This window comes from Phyllobates terribilis, unplaced genomic scaffold (genome assembly GCF_046119375.1).
Source record: "Phyllobates terribilis strain yellow unplaced genomic scaffold, ASM4611937v1 Scaffold_1__5_contigs__length_1240528914, whole genome shotgun sequence".
Lineage (NCBI taxonomy): Eukaryota > Metazoa > Chordata > Amphibia > Anura > Dendrobatidae > Phyllobates > Phyllobates terribilis.
Window position 1 is genome coordinate 601,853,779 of NW_027362761.1, and position 26,498 is coordinate 601,880,276.

Consider the following 26,498-nt stretch of genomic DNA (forward strand, 5'->3'; position numbering starts at 1 on the left):
ATTATACAGGACAGCACTGGAGGATTCTGGGTGATGACTGAAGAGGTGACTGCTGGGACATTATACAGGACAGCACTGGAGGATTCTGGGTGATGACCGGAGAGGTGACTGCTGGGACATTATACAGGACGGCACTGGAGGATTCTGGGTGATGACCGCAGAAGTGACTGCTGGGACATTATACAGGACGGCACATGAGGATTCTGGGTGATGAGCGGAGAGGTGACTGCAGGGACATTATACAGGACGGCACTGGAGGATTCTGGGTGATGAGCGGAGAGGTGACTGCAGGGACATTATACAGGACGGCACTGGAGGATTCTGGGTGATGAGCGGAGAGGTGACTGCTGGGACATTATACAGTACAGCACTGGAGGATTCTGGGTGATGACCGGAGAGGTGACTGCTGGGACATTATACAGGACAGCACTGGAGGATTCTGGGTGATGACCGGAGAGGTGACTGCTGGGACATTATACAGGAAAGCACTGGAGGATTCTGGGTGATGACTGGAGAGGTGACTGCTGGGACATTATACAGGACAGCACTGGAGGATTCTGGGTGATGACTGAAGAGGTGACTGCTGGGACATTATACAGGACAGCACTGGAGGATTCTGGATGATGACCGGAGAGGTGACTGCTGGGACATTATACAGGACAGCACTGGAGGATTCTGGGTGATGACCGGAGAGGCGACTGCTGGGACATTATACAGGACAGCACTGGAGGATTCTGGGTGATGACTGAAGAGGTGACTGCTGGGACATTATACAGGACAGCACTGGAGGATTCTGGGTGATGACCGGAGAGGTGACTGCTGGGACATTATACAGGACGGCACTGGAGGATTCTGGGTGATGACCGCAGAAGTGACTGCTGGGACATTATACAGGACGGCACTGCAGGATTCTGGGTGATGAGCGGAGAGGTGACTGCAGGGACCTTATACAGGACGGCACTGGAGGATTCTGGGTGATGAGCGGAGAGGTGACTGCTGGGACATTATACAGGACAGCACTGGAGGATTCTGGGTGATGACCGGAGAGGTGACTGCTGGGACATTATACAGGACAGCACTGGAGGATTCTGGGTGATGAGCGGAGAGGTGACTGCTGGGACATTATACAGGACAGCACTGGAGGATTCTGGGTGATGAGCGGAGAGGTGACTGCTGGGACATTATACAGGACGGCACTGGAGGATTCTGGGTGATGACCGCAGAGGTGACTGCTGGGACATTATACAGGATGGCACTGGAGGATTCTGGGTGATGAGCGGAGAGGTGACTGCTGGGACATTATACAGGACAGCACTGGAGGATTCTGGGTGATGAGCGGAGAGGTGACTGCTGGGACATTATACAGGACGGCACTGGAGGATTCTGGGTGATGACCGCAGAGGTGACTGCTGGGACATTATACAGGATGGCACTGGAGGATTCTGGGTGATGAGCGGATAGGTGATTGCTGGGACATTATACAGGACAGCACTGGAGGATTCTGGGTGATGAGCGGAGAGGTGACTGCTGGGACATTATACAGGACAGCACTGGAGGATTCTGGGTGATGACGGTGTCGTTGTTGTCAGGTTCCTATCAGGTGTCAGGACGTCGCTGTCTATCTCTCCATGGAGGAGTGGGAGTATCTAGAAGGACACCAGGATCGGTACCAGGAGGTGATGATGGAGGAGCTCCGGCCTCTTACACCAGGTTCGCTGTAGATGACGTGTAATGATGAATCTTCCATTTTCGGCTTTTCTCCTCTTTTTTTGCCTTGTACATGTGACTCTTGTGCTGCTGTTCTCGCTCCCTCCCTGTCTCGTCTTCTCCGCTCCCCGCCCCCATCGTTCACACAGGAGAGTGATTGTCCGCAGCGTTTGATTTTAGATTCTGTGGATAAATCAGCAGATTTCCGATTGTGTTTGGAGGACAATAAAGCCTCATAAGGCGACAGCAGAAGAAATATTAGGAAGATTCATCGCTTCTTGACATAATGGACGATCAGTAATGAGGGTTATGAAGGGTTGTTCCTCCTGAGCTTTTTGGGGTCTCAGGACTTGTTCTGGTGACTGATGGGGTCCTTTGTCCCCTGATCCGACGTCCCACACTGGGCGGTTACTCTGGTGACGTCCCTCCCCCGGTATCAGTATGGTACAATATAAGGGAGGGTCCTGCTCACAGTCTACATGTTAGGGGGGAATAGAAGGAGTTTCGTATCAGACGCGACCAGAATAAGATGTTACTCGTCTCTGAGGTCTCAGATTTGTAGTGATTTACATTTATTGTGTATTGTTCCTTACAGGGAACCTGTCTGGTTGGATATCACCAGTAACATGCACATATGGGGTTAATCTGCTGGTTAATAGCATTAGGGAGGTGCCCGGCCGCTGTACTGAGTGTGCGGCACCCGGAAGCCGCCGGCTTTCAGTCATGCAGGCGCCAACGTAGCTACTGTCACCGTACGCAGCACTGAGCGGCGTCTGTAACTGCGCCCGGGACTGAGACTGACAGCCGGCTCAGCAGTGCATCAGTACAGAGCGACCGTCACTCAGTGTCGGGGCGCAGTTACAGCTGTCGCTCACAGTGCTGCCAGTGGTGACTGTAGCTACACCTAGCTACACCTTCTTGATTCCTTGGGATTACATCAGGCCTATGCATTTTTTGTGAGGGTGGTAGTAGTGGCGAGGGACTGTTGAGTTCCTACACCCTGGCTCCCTGACAAAGACAAATGTCCCCATTCTCCTGTGCTGTGCGTGTGGTGCAGAACACTCACGTTTTGGTCGCAGATCTCTGCCGTCTTCGGTTTTTCCTCTTCAGTAACCGCCGCACACACGATAGGGGACTTCCACTCCGTTTTATAAAAAAGAACTTTACTTAACAGTCCAACTTCACCATGAGGGAACACGCAGTATTGGGCGCATCCTTTTCCAGGTTCACAGTTCATTGCACAGCATATGTTAATATTCACCGTCTGTTTCTCCTGAGATGTCCCTTCCATAGTCGACCTCTTTGGCCTCTGAGACCCTCGCAGTTTTTAGAGTCCCGTTCCATTTCCTCTGTACTATTCCCCGTCCGACTTCCCCTTCTGGGAAGATTTTCAGACAAGTTACTCTGCTGACTCCTGTGGACCGTAGGCCCCGAACATTAAGGGAAAGTCGTTTTAGAGTTTCTGACTAACGTTCCTCTGCAGCTGGTCGGACCGGGTTTCTGTGCCCCCTGGACCTCCAGCTACTGCTCTGTCACATCCCTCCCTCAGAACTAACTGACAGGAAAAACCGTTGCTCCGCCCTGGCCTAATCTCCTCCCCTTTTGACTGGGCCAATCACCAATCCTCCTTCGGTTGCTGGGCAGACTTCCCCTTTACTCCCCTGCTGTAGTCACTAAACCTCCTGGTAACTACCCAGCTCCTCCTGCTCTGCAGCTATTGCTGAACACATTAACTGTTTCTATCCTAAACTATTGCGTTCACCACTACACTGTACCCAATTCCTAGTAATAATAATAAGTTTTATTTATATAGCGCCAACATATTCCGCAGCACTTTACAATTAAGCGGGGACATGTACAGACAATAAATTCAATACAAGGTAAGACAGTTTAAACAGTTACATTAGGAGCGAGGGTCCGGCCGCTCGCACGCTTACAATCTACAAGGGAATGGGGGGACACAATAGGTGCAAAGTGCTTGTTATTTCAGGTCGGGCAATTATAATAAATAGGGATTTTCATATAAAGCTGTATGATCCGGTCATCAGCCCGTATGTATAAGTGCAATAATCAAGTATCGAGTGCAGTTATCTTGTGCATGGAGGGTGTGGAGACAGATGAATAGTAGGGAGCAGATTCTGAATAATATTTAGAAGGAGGGAACAGGGGAAAGTTGGTTTACTGAGTAGTTGAGGTGGTCGGCTTGTTTAAAGAGATGGGTTTTTAAAGCGCGCTTGAAGACATGGGGGCTAGGCATCAGTCGGATCGTCTGGGGTAGAGCATTCCAGAGAACTGGCGCAGCACGAGTGAAGTCTTGGAGACGGAGGTGCGAGGTTCAGATTATGAGGGATGTTAGTCTTAGGTCATTTGTAGAACGGAGGGCACGTGTAGGACGATAGGCAGAGATGAGAGAGGAGATATAAGGCGGTACAGAACTGTGGAGAGCTTTGTGGGTGAGAGCGATGAGTTTATATTGGACCCTGTAGCGAATGGGTAACCAGTGTAATGACTGGCACATGATGGAAACATCGGTGAAGCGACTGGACAGAAATATGACCCTGGCTGCCGCATTCAGGATGGATTGGAGAGGAGAAAGTTTGGTAAGAGTGAGACCGATCAGAAGAGAGTTGCAGTAGTCCAGACGAGAGTGAATAAGAGAAACAGTAAGAGTTTTAGCAGTTTCAAAGGCGAGAAGAGGTCGGATTCTGGAGATGTTTTTAAGATGCAGGTGACAAGAGCGAGTGAGTGATCAGATATAGGGAGTAAAGGAAAGGTTAGTGTCGAATATGACCCCAAGGCAGCGGCCGTGCTGCTGGGAGTTATGGTTGAACCCTCCAAGGTAATTTCAATGTCAGGCAGAGTTGGGTTAGTAGAGGGGAGAAACACAAGAAGTTCAGTTTTAGAGAGATTCAGTTTAAGATAGAGGGAGGACGTGATGTTAGAGACAGCAGACAGACAATCCTTGGTGTTTTGTATTAGGGTAGGGGTGATGTAAGGGGAAGAGGTGTATAATTGGGTGTCTTCAGCATAGAGATGATACTGAAACCCAAATCTGCTGATTGTTTATCCAATAGGGGCAGTGTATAGAGAGAAGAGGAGGGGGCCTAGGACTGAGCCCTGCGGGACCCCGATAGCAAGGGGACGAGGAGAGGAAGAGGAGCCGGCAAAAGATACAGTGAAGGAGCGGTCAGAGAGGTAGGAGGAGAACCAGGAGAGAACAGTGTCCTTGAGGCCTATAGAGTGGAGCATAGTAAGGAGGAGCTGGTGATCCACAGTGTCAAATGCTGCAGAGAGATCCAGGAGAATCAGCAGGGAGCAGTGACCTTTGGATTTAGCTGTTAGTAGATCATTAGAGACTTTAGTAGGGGCAGTTTCAGTGGAGTGTAAGGAGCGGAAACCAGATTGTAGAGGGTCGAGGAGAGAGTTATCTGAGAGATAGTGGATGAGACGGGAGTGGACCAAGCGTTCCTGGAGTTTAGAGATAAAGGGAAGATTAGAGACAGGTCTGTAGTTAGCAGTGCAGTTCTTGTCCAGGGATGGATTTTTAAGTAAAGGGGTTATGATGGCATGTTTAAATGAGGAGGGAAAGATACCTGAAGAAAGAAAGAGGTTAAATATTTTAGTCAGGTGAGTGGTGACCACCGGTGAGAGGGACTGCAGGAGATGTGAAGGAATGGGGTCACTGTTGCAGGTTGTAGGACAAGAAGAAGTGAGGAGCTGGGTAACTTCTTCTGTGATAGGCTCAAAGATGGCTAGTGAGCTTGAAGTGCAGCAGGGAAGGGGATCCAGGCACTGAGGAGATTGGGCTGAGATGTCCTGATGGACGTGGTTGATTTTTTCTAGGAAATATGTGGCCAGATCCTCATGGCTGAGGTTGTTGGTGGGGGCCTGTGCATTAGGTTTCAGGAGGGAGTTTAAGGTTTCAAAAAGTCATTTTGGATTGTTGGGCAGTGAAGTGATGAGGGGGGTGAAGTAGGATTGTTTGGCCAGATGAAGGGCAGAGTTATAGCTTTTGAACATGAATTTATAATGGATGAAGTTCTCTGCTAAAAGAGATTTTCTCCACTGACGCTCAGCGCACCTAGAGCAATTCTGAAGAAAGCGTGTTTGCATCGTGTGCCAGGGCTGCCGTTGTCTGTGTCGGGTCTTTCTGCGTGTAGAAGGTGCTGCTTCATCTAGGGCGCTCTTCAGTGTATTATTGTAGTGTGACAATGCTAAGTCTGGACAGAAGAGGGAGGAGATGGGGGCTGAAGATGTGTGGAGATTGTCCATAAGCTGCTGGGTATTAATGGTACGTGTATTCCTATAAGTGTGGTAAGTGGGGGTGTCCCGGGTGAGTAGACGGTTCTTGACAGAGAAGGAAAGAAGGTTGTGGTCCGAGAGCAGGAGAGGGGAGTTAGTAAAGTCATGCTCGAGCACAGACCGGAGAAAACCAGGTCCGGAGTATTCCCGTCTTCATGTGTAGGAGAGTTAGTAACCTATGAGAGGCAGATTGGGAGAGGGGATCATTGATGGGGATGTTAAAGTCTCCCATGATGATGGTGGGGATGTCACAGGATAGAAAGTGAGGAAGCCAGGTGGCAAATTGATCCAGGAACTGGTGGGAGGAGCCTGGAGGGCGATACACAACCGCCACTCACAGGGAGAAGGGTTTGAAGAGTCTGACGATGTGGACTTCAAAGGAAGAAAATGTTAGTGAGCGAACTGGGGTATGACCTGGAAAGCACATTGTGGTGAAAGGAGCAAACCAACATCTCCACCTTGTCTATTCTCAGGTCTGGCCGTATGTGAAAATTTCAGCCCACCAAATGAGAGAGCAGCAGCTGCTGTGGTGTCTGAATGCTGGATCCAGACTTTTGTAATAGCCAGAAGGTGAAGGGAATTAGAGAGGAAAAAATTGTGAATGTAAGTTAGTTTGTTACACACAGGGAGGCCCAGGGTTGGGGGAGATGTCGCCAGTGAATAGGAGAAGGAGAAAAAAGAGAGAGAGCAGGTGGTGCAATGATTTGTATGAATGTTTTGAGTGCTGTATGGAGGTAGTGGATGGTTTGACCAATGTATAATGTAATACAACTGACCAAGAAGCTGCATGTTTGTATGAATATCTTATGCACCTTACCTGTCTCCTGCCCTGTCCAACTGCCATTGTATAACTGCTTATTAAAAGCACTTTAAGTTATTGCACTTAATCTGTTGCACGCGTGACCCAGCACGCGTGCTATCCTGAGCCAGAGCTGAATATATATGAATTGAAATGTCTGCTAACATGCAGCACCTAATCTAATACTCTACCTATATATACTCACCCTATAACTAACACATCAGACATTAGGTCACATACATACTCATATATAAACACAGGGTACAGCAATATGTGCAGAAAGAGGGAAGAGGCGCATGACCGTCCTGGTCACCCTCTTACACATTTCCTCCCCCGTGATATTAATATCTCACTCCTCTGCTACTTGTTATCTCTTCTGAAATCTGCATTGTATCTCCATCTTACTTGCAATGCTCTGCAGCTAATCCCTGGTATATACACTGCTCAAAAAAATAAATCTCATGCTACCACGAGTGTGAAAGCACAACCAACATTCAAAAGTGACCAAAACATCAGCCAGAAAGCATTGGTACTGAGATGTGGTCTGTGGTCCCCACCTGCAGAACCACTCCTTTATTGAGGGCGTCTTGATAATTGCCAATAATTTCCATCTATTGTCTGTTCCATTTGCACAGCAGCATGTGAAATTGATTGTCAATCAGTGTTGCTTCCTAAGTGGACAGTTTGATTTCACAGAAGTTTGATTTACTTGGAGTTATATTCTGTTGTTTAAGTGTTCCCTTTATTTTTTGAGCAGTGTATAAATGCATTTATTGGTGCATTTTGATGCTCGTTCAGCATTTGGATCAGTTTTTAGAGCTTTCTTCTTACAGAGGTGTGCCAATTGTGGCCTTTCAGTTTTTTTTCCAATTTATTTGTTTATTTTTTCTTCACAGCTTTTACCGTATGGGTTCAATATTTTTATAGATTTAATATTTACGGATGTGGCAACACCAGATGAGGTTTCTTTTGTATAATTGAGGATGGGTGATATGTTTTTTCTTTAGTCCCTTAGGGTATGTGAGTCTATCATCTGATTACTTTATATACTGTGTAGTGCGGCGGTGTTCACACTGTGCGGTAATGAGGCAGTGACCCAAATAAAGTTCTACTTTAAATGTCTTTATTTGCAAAATGCCCTCCGGATCGCAGCCGGGTGATCCAAACAGTCCGTGTAAACCTGTTGCTGTTGCGAGTTGTCTCGCTCCATCCACCGTTGTCACGTTGCACCCCAGACTGTCCAGGAGTTGGCGGATGCTTTAGTCCAGGTCTGGGAGGAGATCCCACAGGAGACCATCCGCAACCTCATCAGGAGCATGCCCAGGCGTTGTAGGGAGGTCATACAGGCACGTGGAGGCCACACACAATACTCAGCCTCATCAGGAGCATGCCCAGGCGTTGTAGGGAGGTCATACAGGCACGTGGAGGCCACACACAATACTGAGCCTCATTTTGACTTGTTTTAAGGACATTACATCAAAGTTGGATCAGCCTGTAGTGTGTTTTTCCACTTTGTACAGAACAAAGTATTCAATGAAAATATTTCATTCATTCAGATCTAGGATGGGTATTTCAGTGTTCCCTTTATTTTTTTGAGCAATGTATATACACAAAGATGAAAAAACGTCCATAACAAAGTATAATAACTATCAAATTAAATATTTTATTTTACACCAATACACATTGCCACAAATATATATATAGGCGTATATACAGTGCTGGCCAAAAGTACTCAGTTTCTTCCTGAAAATGATTGCAATCACAAATTCTTTGGTCTTATTATCTTCATTTAATTTGCTTGCAAGGAAAAAACACAAAAGAGAATGAAGCAAAAATCAAATCATTGATCATTTCACACAAAACTCCAAAAAAGGGCCGGACAAAAGTATTGGCACCCTCAGCCTAATACTTGGTTGCACAACCTTTAGCCAAAATAACTGCGAACAACCGCTTCCGGTAACCATCAATGAGTTTCTTACAATGCTCTGCTGGAATTGTAGACCATTCTTCTTTGGCAAACTGCTCCAGGTCCCTGATATTTGAAGGGTGCCTTCTTCAATCTGCCATTTTGAGATCTCTCCACAGGTGTTCTATGGGATTCAGGTCTGGACTCATTGCTGGCCACCTTAGAAGTCTCCAGTGCTTTCTCTAAAACCATTTTATAGTGCCTTTGGAAGTGTGTTTTAGGTCATTGTCCTGCTGGAAGACCCATGACCTCTGAGGGAGACCCAGCTTTCTCACACTGGGCCCTACATTATGCTGCAAAATTTGTTAGTAGTCTTCAGACTTCATAATGTCATGCACACGGTCAAGCAGTTCAGTGCCAGAGGCAGCAAAGCAACCCCAAAACATCAGGGAACCTCCGCCATGTTTGACTGTAGGGACCGTGTTCTTTTCTTTGAATACCTCTTTTTTTTTCCTGTACACTCTATGTTGATGCTTTTTCCCAAAAAGCTCTACTTTTGTCTCATCTGACCAGAGAACATTCTTCCAAAACGTTTTAGGCTTTCTCAGGTAAGTTTTGGAAAACTCCAGCCTGGCTTTTTTATGTCTCGGTGTAAGAAGTGGGGTCTTCCTGGGTATCCTACCATACAGTCCCTTTTCATTCAGACACCGACGGATAGTACGGGTTGACACTGTTGTACCCTCGGACTGCAGGGCAGCTTGAACTTGTTTGGATGTTAGTCGAGGTTCTTTATCCACCATCCGCACAATCTTGCGTTGAAATCTCTCGTCAATTTTTCTTTTCCGTCCACATCTAGGGAGGTTAGCCACAGTGCCATGGGCTTTACACTTCTTGATGACACTGCGCACGGAAGACACAGGAACATTCAGGTCTTTGGAGATGGACTTGTAGCCTTGAGATTGCTCATGCTTCCTCACAATTTGGTTTCTCAAGTCCTCAGACAGTTCTTTGGTCTTCTTTCTTTTCTCCATGCTCAATGTGGTACACACAAGGACACAGGACAGAGGTTGAGTCAACTTTAATCCATGTTAACTGGCTGCAAGTGTTATTTAGTTATTGCCAACACCTGTTAGATGCCACAGGTAAGTTACAGGTGCTGTTAATTATACGAATTAGAGAAGCATCACATGATTTTTAAAAGGGTGCCAATACTTTTGTCCACCCCCTTTTTTAGGTTTGGTGTGGAATTATATCCAATTTGGCTTTAGGACAATTCTTTTTGTGTTTTTTCATTGAAGACAAATTAAATGAAGAGAATAAGACCAAAGAATTTGTGATTGCAATCATTTTCAGGAAGAAACTGAGTATTATCTGACAGAATTGCAGGGGTGCCAATACTTTTGGCAAGCACTGTAGGAAATGCAAAAAAAACATACTAATAAGTTTTACTTATATAGCGCCAACATATTCCGCACCACTTTACAATTAAGCGGGGACATGTACAGACAATAACTTCAATACAAGGTGAGACAGTGTAAACAGTTACATTAGGAGCGAGGGTCCTTCCGCTCGCACGCTTACAATCTACAAGGGAATGGGGGGACACAGTAGGTGAAAAGTGCTTGTTATTTCAGGTCTGGCAATTATAATAAATAGGGATTTTTACATAAAGCTGCATGATCCGGTCATCAGCCCGTATGTATAAGTGCAATAATCAAGTATCGAGTGCAGTTATCGTGTGCATGGAGGGTGTGGAGACAGATGAAGAGTAGGGAGCAGATTCTGAATAATATTTAGAAGGAGGAAAAAGGGGAAAGTTGGTTTACTGAGTAGTTGAGGTGGTCGGCTTGTTTAAAGAGATGGGTTTTTAAAGAGCGCTTGAAGACATGGGGGCTAGGCATCAGTCGGTTCTTCTAGGGTAGAGCATTCCAGAGAACTGGCACAGCACGAGAGAAGTCTTGGAGACGGAGGTGCGAGGTTCAGATTATGAGGGATGTTGGTCTTAGGTCATTTGTAGAACGGAGGGCACGTGTAGGGCGATAGGCAGAGATGAGAGAAGAGATATAAGGTGGTGCCGAACTGTGGAGAGCTTTGTGGGTGACAGCTATGAGTTTATATTGGACCCTGTAGCGAATGGGCAACCAGTGTAATGACTGGCACAAGATGGAGGCATCGGTGAAGCGGCTGGACAGAAATACGACCCTGGCTGCTGCATTCAGGACAGATTGGAGAGGAGAAAGTTTGGTAAGAGGGAGACCGATCAGAAGAGAGTTGCGGTAGTCCAGACGGGAGTGAATAAGAGCGACAGTAAGAGTTTTAGCAGTTTCAAAGGTGAGAAAAGGTCGGATTCTGGAGATGTTTTTAAGATGCAGGTGACAAGAGCGAGTGAGTGATCGGATATAGGGAGTAAAGGAAAGGTTAGTGTCGAATATGACCCCAAGGCAGCGAACGTGCTACTGGGAGTTATGGTTGAACCCTCCAAGGTAATTTCAATGTCAGGTAGAGTTGGGTTAGTAGAGGGGAGAAACACAAGAAGTTCAGTTTTGTAGAGATTCAGTTTAAGATAGAGGGAGGACATGATGTTAGAGACAGCGGACAGACAATTCTTAGTATTTTGTATTAGGGTAGGGGTGATGTCAGGTGAAGAGGTGTCAGCATAGAGATGATACTGGAACCCAAATCTGCTGATTGTTAGTCCAATAGGGGCAGTGTATAGAGAGAAGAGGAGGGGGCATAGGACTGATCCCTGCGGGACACCGATAGTAAGGGGACGAGGAGAGGAAGAGGAGCCGGCAAAAGATACAGTGAAGGAGCGGTCAGAGATGTAGGAGGAGAACCAGGAGAGAACAGTTTCCTGGAGGCCTATAGAGCGGAGCATAGTGAGGAGGAGCTGGTGATCCACAGTGTCAAATGCGGCAGAGAGATCCAGGAGAATCAGCAGGGAGCAGTGACCTTTGGATTTAGCTGTTAGTAGATCATTAGAGACTTTAGTGAGGGTAGTTTCAGTGGAGTGTAAGGAGCGGAAACCAGATTGTAGAGGGTCGAGGAGAGAGTTATCTGAGAGATAGCGGATTAGATGGGAGTGGACCAAGCGTTCCAGGAGTTTAGAGATGTAAGGAAGGTTAGAGACAGGTCTGTAGTTAGCAGTGCAGTTCTGGTCCAGGGATGGCTTTTTAAGTAAAGGGGTTATGATGGCATGTTTAAATGAGGAGGGAAAGATACCTGAAGAAAGAGAGAGGTTAAATATTTTAGTCAGGTGAGTGGTGACCACCGGGGAGAGAGACTGCAGATGTGAAGGAATGGGGTCACTGTTGCAGGTCGGGAAGAAGTGAGGAGCTGGGTAACTTCTTCTTCTGTAACAGGCTCAAAGATGGCTAGTGAGCTTGAAGTGCGGCAGGGAAGGGGATCCAGGCACTGAGGAGATTGGACCAAAATGGCCTGATGGATGTGGTTGATTTTTTCTAGGAAATAAGTGGCCAGATGCTCACCGCTGAGGTTGGTGGTGGGGGCCTGTGCATTAGGTTTCAGGAGGGAGTTTAAGGTTTCAAAAAGTCATTTTGGATTGTTGGACAGTGAAGTGATGAGAGGGGTGTTATAGCAGAAGATGAGGTCCCCCAAGTTCAAAGACCCCATCTATGCTATATAAGTCTGACGGTTACCTTAGGTCAAAAACAACAACTAAATGTTCCTTCCTTGTATCAATAGAAACTAACATGTCCTTGCTAGTCATCAGAATGTGTCTGATTAAATGTTTCAACACAAGCATAGGCATCACGAGAACAGAAACCAGTCTTTTTTTGCACAGCTAAATTGTATGATCGGACCATATATGGTAAATCTGTTTCTTCCTCCAGGGTGTATATAAACCCTATGCTTTGTAATAAAGTTAGAGTCTGTTGACGCATACTACCTGTCTTGTGTCTTATTCTCTCCGGGCCTGTATACTAAAGCAGGGTTCCCCAACTCCAGTCCTCAAGGCCCACCAACAGGTCATGTTTTCAGGATTTCCTTAGTATTGCACAGGTGATAATTCCATCATCAGCACAGGCAATAGTTACATCACCTGTGCAATACTAAGGAAATCCTGAAAACATGACCTGTTGGTGGGCCTTGAGGACTGGAGTTGGGGAACCCTGTACTAAAGGATAGAAGAACCAGAAAGCAGTGACGACAGGGGTGAAGTAGGATTGTTTGGCCAGATGAAGGGCAGAGTTATAGGTTTTGAGCATGAATTTATAGTGGATGAAGTCCTCTGCTAAAAGAGATTTTCTCCACTGACGCTCAGCGCACCTTGAGCAACGCTGAAGAAAGCGTGTTTGCATTGCGTGCCAGGGCTGCCGTTGTCTGCGTTGGGTCTTTCTGCGTGTAGAAGGTGCTGCTTCATTTAGGGCGCTCTTCACTGTATTATTGTAGTGTGACAATGCCAAGTTTGGACAGAAGAGGGAGGAGATGGGGGCTGAAGATGTGTGGAGATTGTCCATAAGCTGCTGGGTATTAATGGTACGTGTATTCCTAGAAGTGTGGTAAGTGGGGGTGTCCCAGGTGAGGAGACAGTTCTTGACAGAGAAGGAAAGAAGGTTGTGGTCCGACAGCGGGAAAGGAGAGTTAGTAAAGTCATGCAGCGAGCAGAGACGGGAGAAAACCAGGTCCAGAGTATTCCCGTCTTCATGTGTAGGAGAATTAGTAACCTGTGAGAGGCCGAATGAGGAGGTTAGAGAAAGTAGATGAGAGGCAGATTGGGAGAGGGGATCATCGATGGGGATGTTAAAGTCTCCTGTGATGAGCGTGGGGATGTCACAGGATAGAAAGTGAAGAAGCCAGTTGGCAAAGTTATCCAGGAACTGGTGGGAGGAGCCTGGAGGGCGATACACAACTGCCACTCACAGTGAGAAGGGTTTGAAGAGTCTGATGGTGTGGACTTCAAAGGAAGGAAACATAAGTGAGGGAACTGGGGGGGATGACCTGGAAAGCACATTGTGGTGAAAGGAGCAAACCAACACCTCCACCCTGTCTATTCTCAGGTCTGGCCGTAAGTGAAAATTTCAGCCCACCAAATGAGAGAGCAGCAGCTGCGGTGGTGTCTGAATGCTGGATCCAGATTTTTGTAATAGCCAGAAGGTTAAGGGAATTAGAGAGGAAAAAATCGTGAATGTAAGTTAGTTTGTTACACACAGACCGTGCGTTCCAGAGGGCACAATGAAAGCAATAGGAGAGGGCATGCACTGAATGTTACTAAGATTAGCAGGGTTTCTATATGCAGCTGGAGGAGAGTGGTGTATGCTAGTGCAGGGAGGCCCAGTGTTGGGGGAGATGTTGTCAGCGACTATGAGGAGAAAAATGAGAAAGAGCAGGTGGTGCAATGATCTGTATGAACGTTTTGCGTGCTGTATGGAGGTAGTGGATGGTTTGGAGTGGGTGAGAAATATCAGTGGAGCCTCAGAGTTATACATGAGAGAGGGGAGAAGGGAGGGGTGGATATGGAGAGAGTGCACAGAATGTGTTAAAGGGAAGGCGAGATGTGAGAAAGCAGAAGTTAAAACAAGTAAGATAATAATCATCGTACCATTTAACTATATGCACCAAAGTCTAAAAAACAAATATCATCATTCACCCACAACACATTCTAATTCTCCTCTGTATATCATAAATTAGAAGGAAAAATTATTGACCTAATTTATATATTATTTATTTTACATTTTTCGCAATCTCCACTTTTAAATCTGTATCTGCCGCCTGCAGTCTATCAGCAGTCAACAAGATTAAATCCAGGGAACACTTATTAATCTGCTCGAATTGATCGCAGAAAGTCCCATCCTCTGAAAACAGAGTGGGGCGCAGATGGACTCGCAGTCCTCGCGATAGGCGTTTTTCTCCACAGTATTCCATTACAGTTGCAGCATGAAGTTCATAGGAGTTTCACCTTTTGGATTCTTTTCCCAGTCACGTCTCCTGAATTCACTTGTGGATATTTTGAGAAAGTCCGTAGATATCGTTGTCTGAGACAAAATCCCAGGTGATAGAACAAGTGAGTGCTCCTAGGAGAGGAGGCGGTATTAAGAGAAGGTTATTAAGGAGGGAAGCCTTCTGGATATTGACTGTAAATCGTCTGTCTCCTAAAGGCCTGAATCTAGAGTATAATGTGAGTCCGTCAGTAGAGCTGGGGGACAAATGTTCCCTTTCTCTTCTTTCTTCTTGCAGACAGTACAGACACGGTGGTCTCGCTGGAGCGCAGATACCGCATTGTGCACTAACACATCTATGGTTATAGAAATGATCGGGGTCAGGAATGAAGATGAGATTGGATGAAGGTTTTTTATGGATATAGCAACATTGGATTCCGGGGAAGAAGCTTTCACATTACTATTTGTGGCTTCGGCTCTTATGTTGTGATAATGTCGGTATACTCATTGTTTTTCAGTATGTAGACAGTGATCAGGTCATAGAAGGGTTATGGGTTTAGAATTGCTTTCATTTGTCATTGGGTGAATATTTTAATATCTGAACGGACGACTAAATTATCAGCATTAGAACATTTTAATAAAAAAAATAATAAATAAAATATGAAAAATTCTCCAGACCCTCATCACAAGATGGCGCCGAGAACTCTGCACAACAACATGGAGAGGAGGAGATGGCGCGGGAGGATGCTGAGGCTGAGTCGCACCCGGGAGAACCTGAGCCTACGTAAAGACAGGTATCTGTACAACTCCGCTCTGCTATACAAGACACAGACGTATCTCTTAGGCCGGGGTCCCACTAGCGTACGGTATGCGATGCGAGACCCCCCGATGCGATATGCTAATGACACTCGCTGCTGCTCTGCTGCGAGCGGGAGCCGAATGTCAGTGCTCCATGCTCTGATCCTCTCGCATGGCTGCGGAGGGGACGGGGAAATCACTGTCTCCATCTCCTCTGCTGCTGGCATTGGCGGGAATCGCACTGCACTCGGGTGGTATCTGAGTGCAGTGCGATGTTTCACACGCACCTGTAGATTATATGGGTGCGTGCGATCCGATCGGAGCTGGAAAACAAAACGCCGCTGAGCAGAGAATCCGAGGATTACTGGGTACGGACGCAGTCTGGGGTTTTATCAGATTGAAGTGAGAGCGAGCCCTGACTGGGGAAACAGGTGAACTTACTATAGATGTGGACCTGATGAGACTACTGGACTTACAGAACCTCCGGGAGCAGAGAAATCCTCATCACTGGAGAAAGCGGCCACTATGTGACGTCAGAGGGAGGAGGAGCCGGAGGAGCGACTGCGCCGGGATCATCTGCAGATCTCAGGCATTGACCCTGAGGGGGAGGAGCTGCGGTGACGTCATCACTGTCACATGACCGCAGCCTCATCACAGCTCCTTCACCATTATAATAACTATAGAATCATTACAGTCTGTGAGGAAACACTGCGGAGCCAATCACCACCCGAAGCCCCGCCCCCTGATCACATGGCGGTAACGTCACCACAGGTCCTTCACCACTGCTCTCCTGAGCCCCGCCCCCTGATCACACGGCGGTGACGTCACCACAGGTCCTCCACCACCTCTCTCCTGAGCCCCGCCCCCTGATCACATGGCGGTGACGTCACCACAGGTCCTCCCGCTCTCAGTGCAGCAGCTCCGTCCTGGTTGTGCGCAGCTCTTGCTCTCTGGTATCAGCCAGCAGCAGGTTTCCGCTTCCCGCCATTCCGGTGAGATTACAGGGAGGGTTTGTGGTGAATCTGTGAGAGGAGAGTGTGGGGTGAGATCAGAGCTGTTCCTGTGGAGGCTCCTGCTCCATGTGACTGCGGCTCCTCAGTGTTGTATGGGGGATGTGCAGCGGCTCCTCCTCACCTCACCGCCCCCGCTGGAGGTGGAGTTACCACGGTGACCGCCCCCCGCTGGAGGTGGAGTTACCACGGTGACCGTCCCCCGCTGGAGGTGGAGTTACCACGGTGACCGTCCCCCGCTGGAGGTGGAGTTACCACGGTGACCGACCCCCGCTGGAGGTGAAGTTACCACGGTGACCGCCCCCGCTGGAGGTGGAGTTACCACGGTGACCGCCCCCACTGGAGGTGGAGTTACCACGGTGACCGTCCCCCGCTGGAGGTGGAGTTACCACGGTGACCGTCCCCGCTGGAGGTGGAGTTACCACGGTGACCGTCCCCGCTGGAGGTGGAGTTACCACGGTGACCGTCCCCCGCTGGAGGTGGAGTTACCACGGTGACCGACCCCCGCTGGAGGTGAAGTTACCACGGTGACCGACCCCCGCTGGAGGTGGAGTTACCACGGTGACCGCCCCCACTGGAGGTGGAGTTACCACGGTGACCGCCCCCGCTGGAGGTGGAGTTACCACGGTGACCGTCCCCCGCTGGAGGTGGAGTTACCACGGTGACTGTCCTCCGCTGGAGGTGGAGTTACCACGGTGACCGTCCCCCGCTGGAGGTGGAGTTACCACGGTGACCGTCCCCGCTGGAGGTGGAGTTACCACGGTGACCGTCCTCCGCTGGAGGGGGAGTTACCACGGTGACCGTCCCCCTCTGGAGGTGGAGTTACCACGGTGACCGTCCCCCTCTGGAGGTGGAGTTACCATGGTGACCGTCCCCCGCTGGAGGTGGAGTTACCACGGTGACTGTCCTCCGCTGGAGGTGGAGTTACCACGGTGACCGTCCCCGCTGGAGGTGGAGTTACCACGGTGACCGTCCTCCGCTGGAGGGGGAGTTACCACGGTGACCGTCCTCCGCTGGAGGGGGAGTTACCACGGTGACCGTCCCCCGCTGGAGGGGGAGTTACCACGGTGACCACCCCCGCTTGAGGTGAAGTTACCACGGTGACCGCCCCCGCTGGAGGTGGAGTTACCACGGTGACCGCCCCCACTGGAGGTGGAGTTACCACGGTGACCGTCCCCCACTGGAGGTGTAGTTACCACGGTGACCGCCCCCCGTTGGAGCTGTAGTTACCACGGTGACCGTCCCCCGTTGGAGCTGTAGTTACCACGGTGACCGTCCCCCTTTGGAGGTGTAGTTACCACGGTGACCATCCTCCGCTGGCACTGTAGTTACCACGGTAACCTTCCCCCGCTGTAGGTGTAGTTACCACGGTGACAGTCCTCCGCTGGAGGTGTAGTTACCACGGTAACCGTCCCCCGCTGGCACTGTAGTTACCACGGTGACCGTCCTCCACTTGCGCTGTAGTTACCATGGTGACCGTCCTCCGCTGGCGGTGTAGTTACCACGGTGACCGTCCCCTGCTGGAGGAGGCCGCGGTGGAGTTTGTGGCTTTACCTCCAGATTTTTCCTGATAAATGTCGGATATTTGGGGCAGAATTCAGTGATTGTCGTTATATCGTCCCCTGTGATCTCCATCTTCTCCTTTATCATGAAGACGCCGGCAGGACGAGATCCCTCCAGCTGATCCAGTGTTCATCCCTCCTTCTCCTGAATGACCCCCCGAGGATGGACGAGGACGAGACCACCAGAAGATTATTACACTTCACCCTGGAGATCATCTCTCTGCTGAGCGGAGAGGTAACTCCTCTACATTTCTATCAGCTTTATTGTGTTATGTAACAAGTCCGACATCAGGAAGAGGAAATCCAGAAGAGGAAGAGAAGGATTCTTTACTGTAAGAGCAGTGATTGTGTGCAGCTCTCTGCCAGGAGGAGTTGTCATGGGGATTCCCTATAAGAGCTGTAGAGGGGCCTGGATGTCTGTCCTGAGTGTAATAATATTCCCGGTTATGGCCCCAGATTACTGGAGACGGTTATTGATCCCGGGATTTCTACTGATTGTCAGATCTGGAGTCGGGAAGGAATTCTTCTCCCTAAGTGTCTCTCTCCATACACAGGATTACACAATAGTGAGGAAGACACCGGGGGAGGGTGTGACTCCCATCATCCATCTCCAGGAGTCAGGAGGGCGGAGCCCGGACCCCATCACAGAGCCTCCCCCGCACCCCCCGATACATGAGAGGAAGAGGAAGAAGATCCTAGAGCTCAGCAACAAGATGATTGAGCTGCTGAGCGGAGAGGTGACTGCTGGGACATTATACAGGACAGCACTGGAGGATTCTGGGTGATGAGCGGAGAGGTGACTGCTGGGACATTATACAGGACAGCACTGGAGTATTCTGGGGGATGACCGGAGAGATGACTGCTGGGATATTATACAGGACGGCACTGGAGGATTCTGGGTGATGAGCGGAGAGGTGACTGCTGGGACATTATACAGGATGGCACTGGAGGATTCTGGGTGATGAGCGGAGAGGTGACTGCTGGGACATTATACAGGACAGCACTGGAGGATTCTGGGTGGTGACTGCTGGGACATTATACAGGACAGCACTGGAGGATTCTGGGTGATGTCCGGAGAGGTGACTGCTGGGACATTATACAGAACAGCACTGGAGGATTCTGGGTGATGAGCGGAGAGGTGACTGCTGGGACATTATACAGGACAGCACTGGAGGATTCTGGGTGATGACCCGAGAGGTGACTGCTGGGACATTATGCAGGACAGCACTGGAGGATTCTGGGTGATGAGCAGAGAGGTGACTGCTGGGACATTATACAGGACAGCACTGGAGGATTCTGGGTGATGAGTGGAGAGGTGACTGCTGGGACATTATACAGGACAGCACTGGAGGATTCTGGGTGATGACGGTGTCGTTGTTGTCAGGTTCCTATAAGGTGTCAGGACGTCGCTGTCTATCTCTCCATGGAGGAGTGGGAGTATCTAGAAGGACACCAGGATCGGTACCAGGAGGTGATGATGGAGGAGCTCCGGCCTCTTACACCAGGTTCGCTGTAGATGACGTGTAATGATGAATCTCCCATTTTCGGCTTTTCTCCTCTTTTTTTGCCTTGTACATGTGACTCTTGTGCTGCTGTTCTCGCTCCCTCCCTGTCTCGTCTTCTCCGCTCCGCTCCCCCATCGCTCACACAGGAGAGTGATTGTCAGCAGCGTTTGATTTTACATTCTGTGGATAAATCAGCAGATTTCCGATTGTGTTTGGAGGACAGTGAAGCCTCATAAGGCGACAGCAGAAGAAATATTAGGAAGATTCATTCCTTCATGACATAATGGCCGATCAGTAATGAGGGCTATGAAGGGTCGTTCCTCCTGAGCTTGTTGGGGTCTCAGGACTCCTGTTCTGGTGACTGATGGGGTCCTCTGTCCCCTTATCCGACGTCCCACACTGGGCAGTTACTCCGGTGATGTCCCCCCCGGTATCAGTATGGTAGAATATAAGGGAGGGCCCTGCTCACAGTCTACATGTTAGGGGGGAATAGAAGGAGTTTCTTATTGGACACGACCAGAATAAGATGTTACACGTCTCTGAGGTCTCAGATTTGCAGTGATTTACATTTATTATTTTTATTATTATTTATATAGCGCCATTGATTCCTTGGCGCTGTACACGAGAAGGGGTTACATACAGAATACAGATATCACTTACAGTAAAGAACTAAGAATTATAGACGGGTACAGGGGGAAGAGGACCCTGCCCCTGCGGGCTTACATTCTACAGGAACGGGGAAAGGGTTATTGTGTATTGTTCCTTACAGGGAACCTGTCTGGTTGGATATCGCCAGTAATCTGCACATATGGGGTTAATCTGCTGGTTAATAACATTAGGGAGGTGCCCGGCCGCTGTACTGAGTGTGCGGCACCCGGAAGCTGCCGGCTTTCAGTCATGGAGGCGCCAACGCAGCTACAGTCACCGTACGCAGCACTGAGCGGCGTCTGTAACTGCGCCCGGGACTGAGACTGACAGCCGGCTCAGCAGTGCATCAGTACAGAGCGACCGTCACTCAGTGTCTGGGCGCAGTTACAGCTGTCGCTCACAGTGCTGCTAATGGTGACTGTGGCTGCGCCGGCCCGTGTGTGTGACTGAAAGCCGGTGGCTTCTGGGAGGAATGAAGTTCATTTTGTCCTGGGTGCCGCTCTTCTAGTACAGCGATCAGGCACCTTCATAACGATATTAACCCCTTTGCGACCTTTGTCTTATAGGTACGTCATAGGTCACCTGCCCTTTTCTAGTGCAGGCTCCAGCGATGAGCCCGCACCTTTTTGAGCCCATGACAGCTGATCTGTACAGCTGACATGTGCCTCTAGCAGCCGCGATCCACCCGCAGTTGTTAAATGTTCAATCTCTGACAGCGACATTTAACATCGCTGCCCCGAAAGTGAGTCACTGGCTGCGCCCACAGGCGACCCCGTCACATGACGGCAGGGGGGTTGCAGGAAACCCCTACGGTTGTCATAGCGGGGATGCTATGATCGCCGGCCCGTGGTTGGCGCTCATAGTAAGTGAGCAATTCTGCTACACCTAGCAGTACTGAAGCCCTGTGCAACACAGGCGATCAGATGATCACAGCTACAAGTCTATGGTGATTATTGAAGCAAGTAAAAAAAAAAAATGTTTTTAAGAATGTTAAAAAAATATTAAAGTTCCAATCACCCGCTCTTCACTCCATTCAAAATAAAACAATAAAAATCAAATATACACCTATTTATCATCGCTGAGTTCAGAATCTTCTGATCTTTCAAAATATAAAAATAATTAATTTGATCAGTAAACGGCGAAGCAGGAAAAATAATAAAAATGCCAGAATTACGTTTTTTTGGTTTCCACAACATTACAATAAAATCAATAAAAACGTCAGATCAGCGCAAAAGTAATAAGCTAACCACTGAGCCACCATGCAGTGCTAACCACTGAGCCACCATACAGTGCTAACCACTGAGCCACCATACAGTGCTAACCACTGAGCCACCATACAGTGCTAACCACTGAGCCACTGTGCTGCACACAGATGCCATTTACTTGGATCTGTGCCCTGTGACAATACAGCCCCCACTTCGGCCGTGTCAAACTCTACAATAAATGGCTGAGTGACATCGGGCTCTATAAGGCTATGTGCCCACGATGCAGAAATGCTGCATATTTTTTCCGCTTCTCCCTGGCAGAAAAAACGCATGCGTATTTTCCATGCGTTTTTCCGGCCAGGTAGAAGCGTATGTCCCGTGTTTTTCACTTGCGATTTCTGCATGCAGGTTGACAAGCGATTTTAGTATCACTTGGAAAGTGCTTGACAACTTGGTCACACTATATAAATCCATGCTACTGGCAACCGGCATATATAGTGTGACCAAGTAATAGTTAAAAATAATGGTAAAAAATAAACATATACTCACCTTCTGATGGCCCCCGGTCTCCTTTTCCGGTGCGTCCCGTGTGTTGGGCGGCTCACAGTGGTCTAAAAGGACCTTCCATGACGTCATTTAGTCATGTGACAGGTCACGCGACCTCCGACGTCAGCGGTCGCGTGACCTGTCAGATGACTAAATGACATCATGGAAGGTCCTTTTACACCATCGTGAGCCAGGACGCATCACTAAGGAGACCGGGGGCCATCAGAAGGTGAGTATAATGTATATTTTTTATTTTATTCTTTTTTTTACAGGTACAATGGTACCCGGGTCCGGAGGAGAGTCTCCTCTTCTCCAAACCCGGGTATCATCCGCACATTGAGCCTCATGATATCCACATGTCCACACGTAGTCATGCTTATATTAAGCGATTCAATGCAAGTCAATGGCGGCGAAAACACAGTGATTACACAAAATAAATGGTAGTGCTGCGGATTTTTCCGCAATGATATTCTGCAGCGTAAACCTCCACAGCACATGCGGATTATCATTGGGGAACATGGCAGACCGTCTACCAAGCGTTTTTGAAGTGTTTCCACGGCGTAATTGCTGCTGCGGAAACGCTTAAAAATCGCATCGTGGGCACACAGCCTAAGAATTGGAACAAACAACTTGGCAATCAATATAGAATAAAGTTCCTTTTTCTTTGCATTCACTATAGGGTTAAACGTTTTCGGTCTTGAGTCAGACCTTCATCAGAACTACAAAAGGAGGGTAAGGGGTATACATAAAAAAAGAGGAGTCCACCATTGCATAGGTGACCAATGTACATCCAATCTGGTAAATAGTCGCGTCAATGCTCTGAAAGAATAATTAGTTATTGAATACATAACCAAATCCTCCAGTGACAGATCAAGTATATACAGCAACAGTAGGACATACGATATAAAGTATAATAAAGGTACTGGCATCCAAACTAGTGTGACCGAAGAGAGAAAAGGATACAGGAACTTTCCATAGGAGAATCGGAGGAGGGTCCGGGAATTGCCTCCACGTTACAGAGGGAATGTCGTATCTCAGAATTGTGAAAACCTCCAGGGAGATCCCAGAAAAAGGAGATGGTCCCCGGCAAAGAGGGGGTTAAAAACAACATCAGTGGCACAGACGAGGCTAACAGTCCGGAGAAGGCAGAAGGCGCAACATTCCCTCTGTAACTGGGAGACAATACCGGGAAGTTAATGCAAATAAGGACAAATAGAATATTACACAGAATGGCGGCCTCTCCTACATCACACGTGTTGGGAGTCCTCCTATAATCCATGTGGTGACGGCTCGGAGGACCTGCTTCTCCCGCTGCTCAGTGACTGCGCTTCTGTATCTCACGTTATATCGTCCCCTGTGATCTCCATCTTCTACTTTTATTGTAAAGATGCCGGCAGGACGAGATCCCTCCTTCTCCTGAATGACCCCCCGAGGATGGACGAGGACGAGACCACCAGAAGATTATTATACTTCACCCTGGAGATCATCTCCCTGCTGAGCGGAGAGGTAACTCCTCTACATTTCTATCAGCTTTATTGTGTTATGTAACAAGTCCGACATCGGGAAGAGGAAATCCAGAAGAGGAAGAGAAGGATTCTTTACTGTAAGAGCAGTGATTGGGTGCAGCTCTCTGCCAGGAGGAGTTGTCATGGGGATTCCCTATAAGAGCTGTAGAGGGGCCTGGATGTCTGTCCTGAGTGTAATAATATTCCAGGTTATGGCCCCAGATTACTGGAGACGGTTATTGATCCCGGGATTTCTACTGATTGTCAGATCTGGAGTCGGGAAGGAATTCTTCTCCCTAAGTGTCTCTCTCCATACACAGGATTGCACAATAGTGAGGAAGACACCGGGGGAGGGTGTGACTCCCATCATCCATCTCCAGGAGTCAGGAGGGCGGAGCCCGGACCCCATCACAGAGCCTCCCCCGCACTCCCCGATACATGAGAGGAAGAGGAAGAAGATCCTAGAGCTCAGCAACAAGATGATTGACCTGCTGAGCGGAGAGGTGACTGCTGGGACATTATACAGGACAGCACTGGAGGATTCTGGGTGATGACCGGAGAGGTGACTGCTGGGACATTATACAGTACAGCACAGGAGGATTCTGGGTGATGACCGGAGAGGTGACTTCTGGGACATTATACAGGACAGCACAGGAGGATTCTGGGTGATGAGCGGAGAGGTGACTGCTGGGACATTATACAGGACAGCACAGGAGGATTCTGGGTGATGACCGGAGAGGTGACTTCTGGGACATTATACAGGACAGCACTGGAGGATTCTGGGTGATGAGTGGAGAGGTGACTGCTGGGACATTATACAGGACAGCACTGGAGGATTCTGGGTGATGAGCGGAGAGGTGACTGCTGGGACATTATACAGGACAGCACTGGTGGATTCTGGGTGATCACCGGAGAGGTGACTGCTGCGACATTATACAGGACAGCACTGGAGGATTCTGGGTGATGACCGGAGAGGTGACTGCTGGGACATTATATAGGAGAGCACTGGAGGATTCTGGGTGATGACCGGAGAGGTGACTGCTGGGACATTATACAGGACAGCACTGGAGGATTCTGGGTGATGATCGGAGAGGTGACTGCTGGGACATTATACCGGACAGCACTGGAGGATTCTGGGTGATGACCGGAGAGGTGACTGCTGGGACATTATATAGGAGAGCACTGGAGGATTCTGGGTGATGACCGGAGAGGTGACTGCTGGGACATTATACAGGACAGCACTGGAGGATTCTGGGTGATGAGCGGAGAGGTGACTGCTGGGACATTATACAGGACAGCACTGGAGGATTCTGGGTGATGACCGGAGAGGTGACTGCTGGGACATTATACAGGACAGCACTGGAGGATTCTGGGTGATGACCGGAGAGGTGACTGCTGGGACATTATATAGGAGAGCACTGGAGGATTCTGGGTGATGACCGGAGAGGTGACTGCTGGGACATTATACAGGACAGCACTGGAGGATTCTGGGTGATGACCGGAGAGGTGACTGCTGGGACATTATACAGGACAGCACTGGAGGATTCTGGGTGATGACCGGAGAAGTGACTGCTGGGACATTATATAGGAGAGCACTGGAGGATTCTGGGTGATGACCGGTGAGGTGACTGCTGGGACATTATACAGGACAGCACTGGAGGATTCTGGGTGATGACCGGAGAGGTGACTGCTGGGACATTATACAGGACAGCACTGGAGGATTCTGGGTGATGACCGGAAAGGTGACTGCTGGGACATTATACAGCACAGCACTGGAGGATTCTGGGTGATGATCGGAGAGGTGACTGCTGGGACATTATATAGGAGAGCACTGGAAGATTCTGGGTGATGACCGGAGAGGTGACTGCTGGGACATTATACAGGACAGCACTGGAGGATTCTGGGTGATGACCGGAGAGGTGACTGCTGGGACATTATACAGGACAGCACTGGAGGATTCTGGGTGATGATCGGAGAGGTGACTGCTGGGACATTATATAGGAGAGCACTGGAGGATTCTTGGTGATGACCGGAGAGGTGACTGCTGGGACATTATACAGGACAGCACTGGAGGATTTTGGGTGATGACCGGAGAGGTGACTGCTGGGACATTATACAGGACAGCACTGGAGGATTCTGGGGGATGACCGGAGAGGTGACTGCTGGGACATTATACAGGACAGCACTGGAGGATTCTGGGGGATGACCGGAGAGGTGACTGCTGGGACATTATACAGGACAGCACTGGAGGATTCTGGGTGATGAGCTTAGAGGTGACTGCTGGGACATTATACAGGACGGCACTGGAGGATTCTGGGTGATGACCGGAGAGGTGACTGCTGGGACATTATACAGGACAGCACTGGAGGATTCTGGGTGATGAGCGGAGAGGTGACTGCTGGGACATTATACAGGACGGCACTGGAGGATTCTGGGTGATGACCAGAGAGGTGACTGCTGGGACATTATACAGGACAGCACTGGAGGATTCTGGGTAATGACCAGAGAGGTGACTGTTGAGACATTATACAGAACAGCACTGGAGGATTCTGGGTGATGAGCGGAGAGGTGACTGCTGGGACATTATACTGGACAGCACTGGAGGATTCTGGGTGATGAGCAGAGAGGTGACTGCTGGGACATTATACAGGACAGCACTGGAGGATTCTGGGTGATGAGCGGAGAGGTGACTGCTGGGACATTATACAGGACAGCACTGGAGGATTCTGGGTGATGACCGGAGAGGTGACTGCTGGGACATTATACAGGACAGCACTGGAGGATTCTGGGTGATGATCGGAGAGGTGACTGCTGGGACATTATATAGGAGAGCACTGGAGGATTCTTGTTGATGACCGGAGAGGTGACTGCTGGGACATTATACAGGACAGCACTGGAGGATTTTGGGTGATGACCGGAGAGGTGACTGCTGGGACATTATACAGGACAGCACTGGGGGATGACCGGAGAGGTGACTGCTGGGACATTATACAGGACAGCACTTGAGGATTCTGGGTGATGAGCTTAGAGGTGACTGCTGGGACATTATACAGGACGGCACTGGAGGATTCTGGGTGATGACCGGAGAGGTGACTGCTGGGACAT

General features: G+C 49.0%; 1 protein-coding gene across 5 annotated transcripts in view; it reads left to right on the forward strand.

Moving 5' to 3' along the window:
- Positions 1-26,498, forward strand: part of LOC141272214 (uncharacterized) — a 96,040-nt gene that overhangs the window by 51,746 nt on the left and 17,796 nt on the right. The window contains exons 1-6 of one of the 5 annotated variants that reach the window (XM_073682683.1): positions 15,394-15,408; positions 18,077-18,219; positions 18,539-18,721; positions 19,369-19,489; positions 23,276-23,394; positions 23,714-23,896. In XM_073682683.1, the coding sequence (XP_073538784.1) occupies positions 18,148-18,219; positions 18,539-18,721; positions 19,369-19,489; positions 23,276-23,394; positions 23,714-23,896 (678 nt within the window). In that variant the 5' untranslated portion in view covers positions 15,394-15,408; positions 18,077-18,147. Of the gene's footprint in view, positions 1-1,589; positions 1,711-15,393; positions 15,409-16,258; positions 16,405-18,076; positions 18,220-18,538; positions 18,722-19,368; positions 19,490-23,275; positions 23,395-23,713; positions 23,897-26,498 lie in introns of those variants that run through there. The other 4 variants (XM_073682672.1, XM_073682692.1, XM_073682698.1 and 1 more) reach the window with 4 other exon arrangements.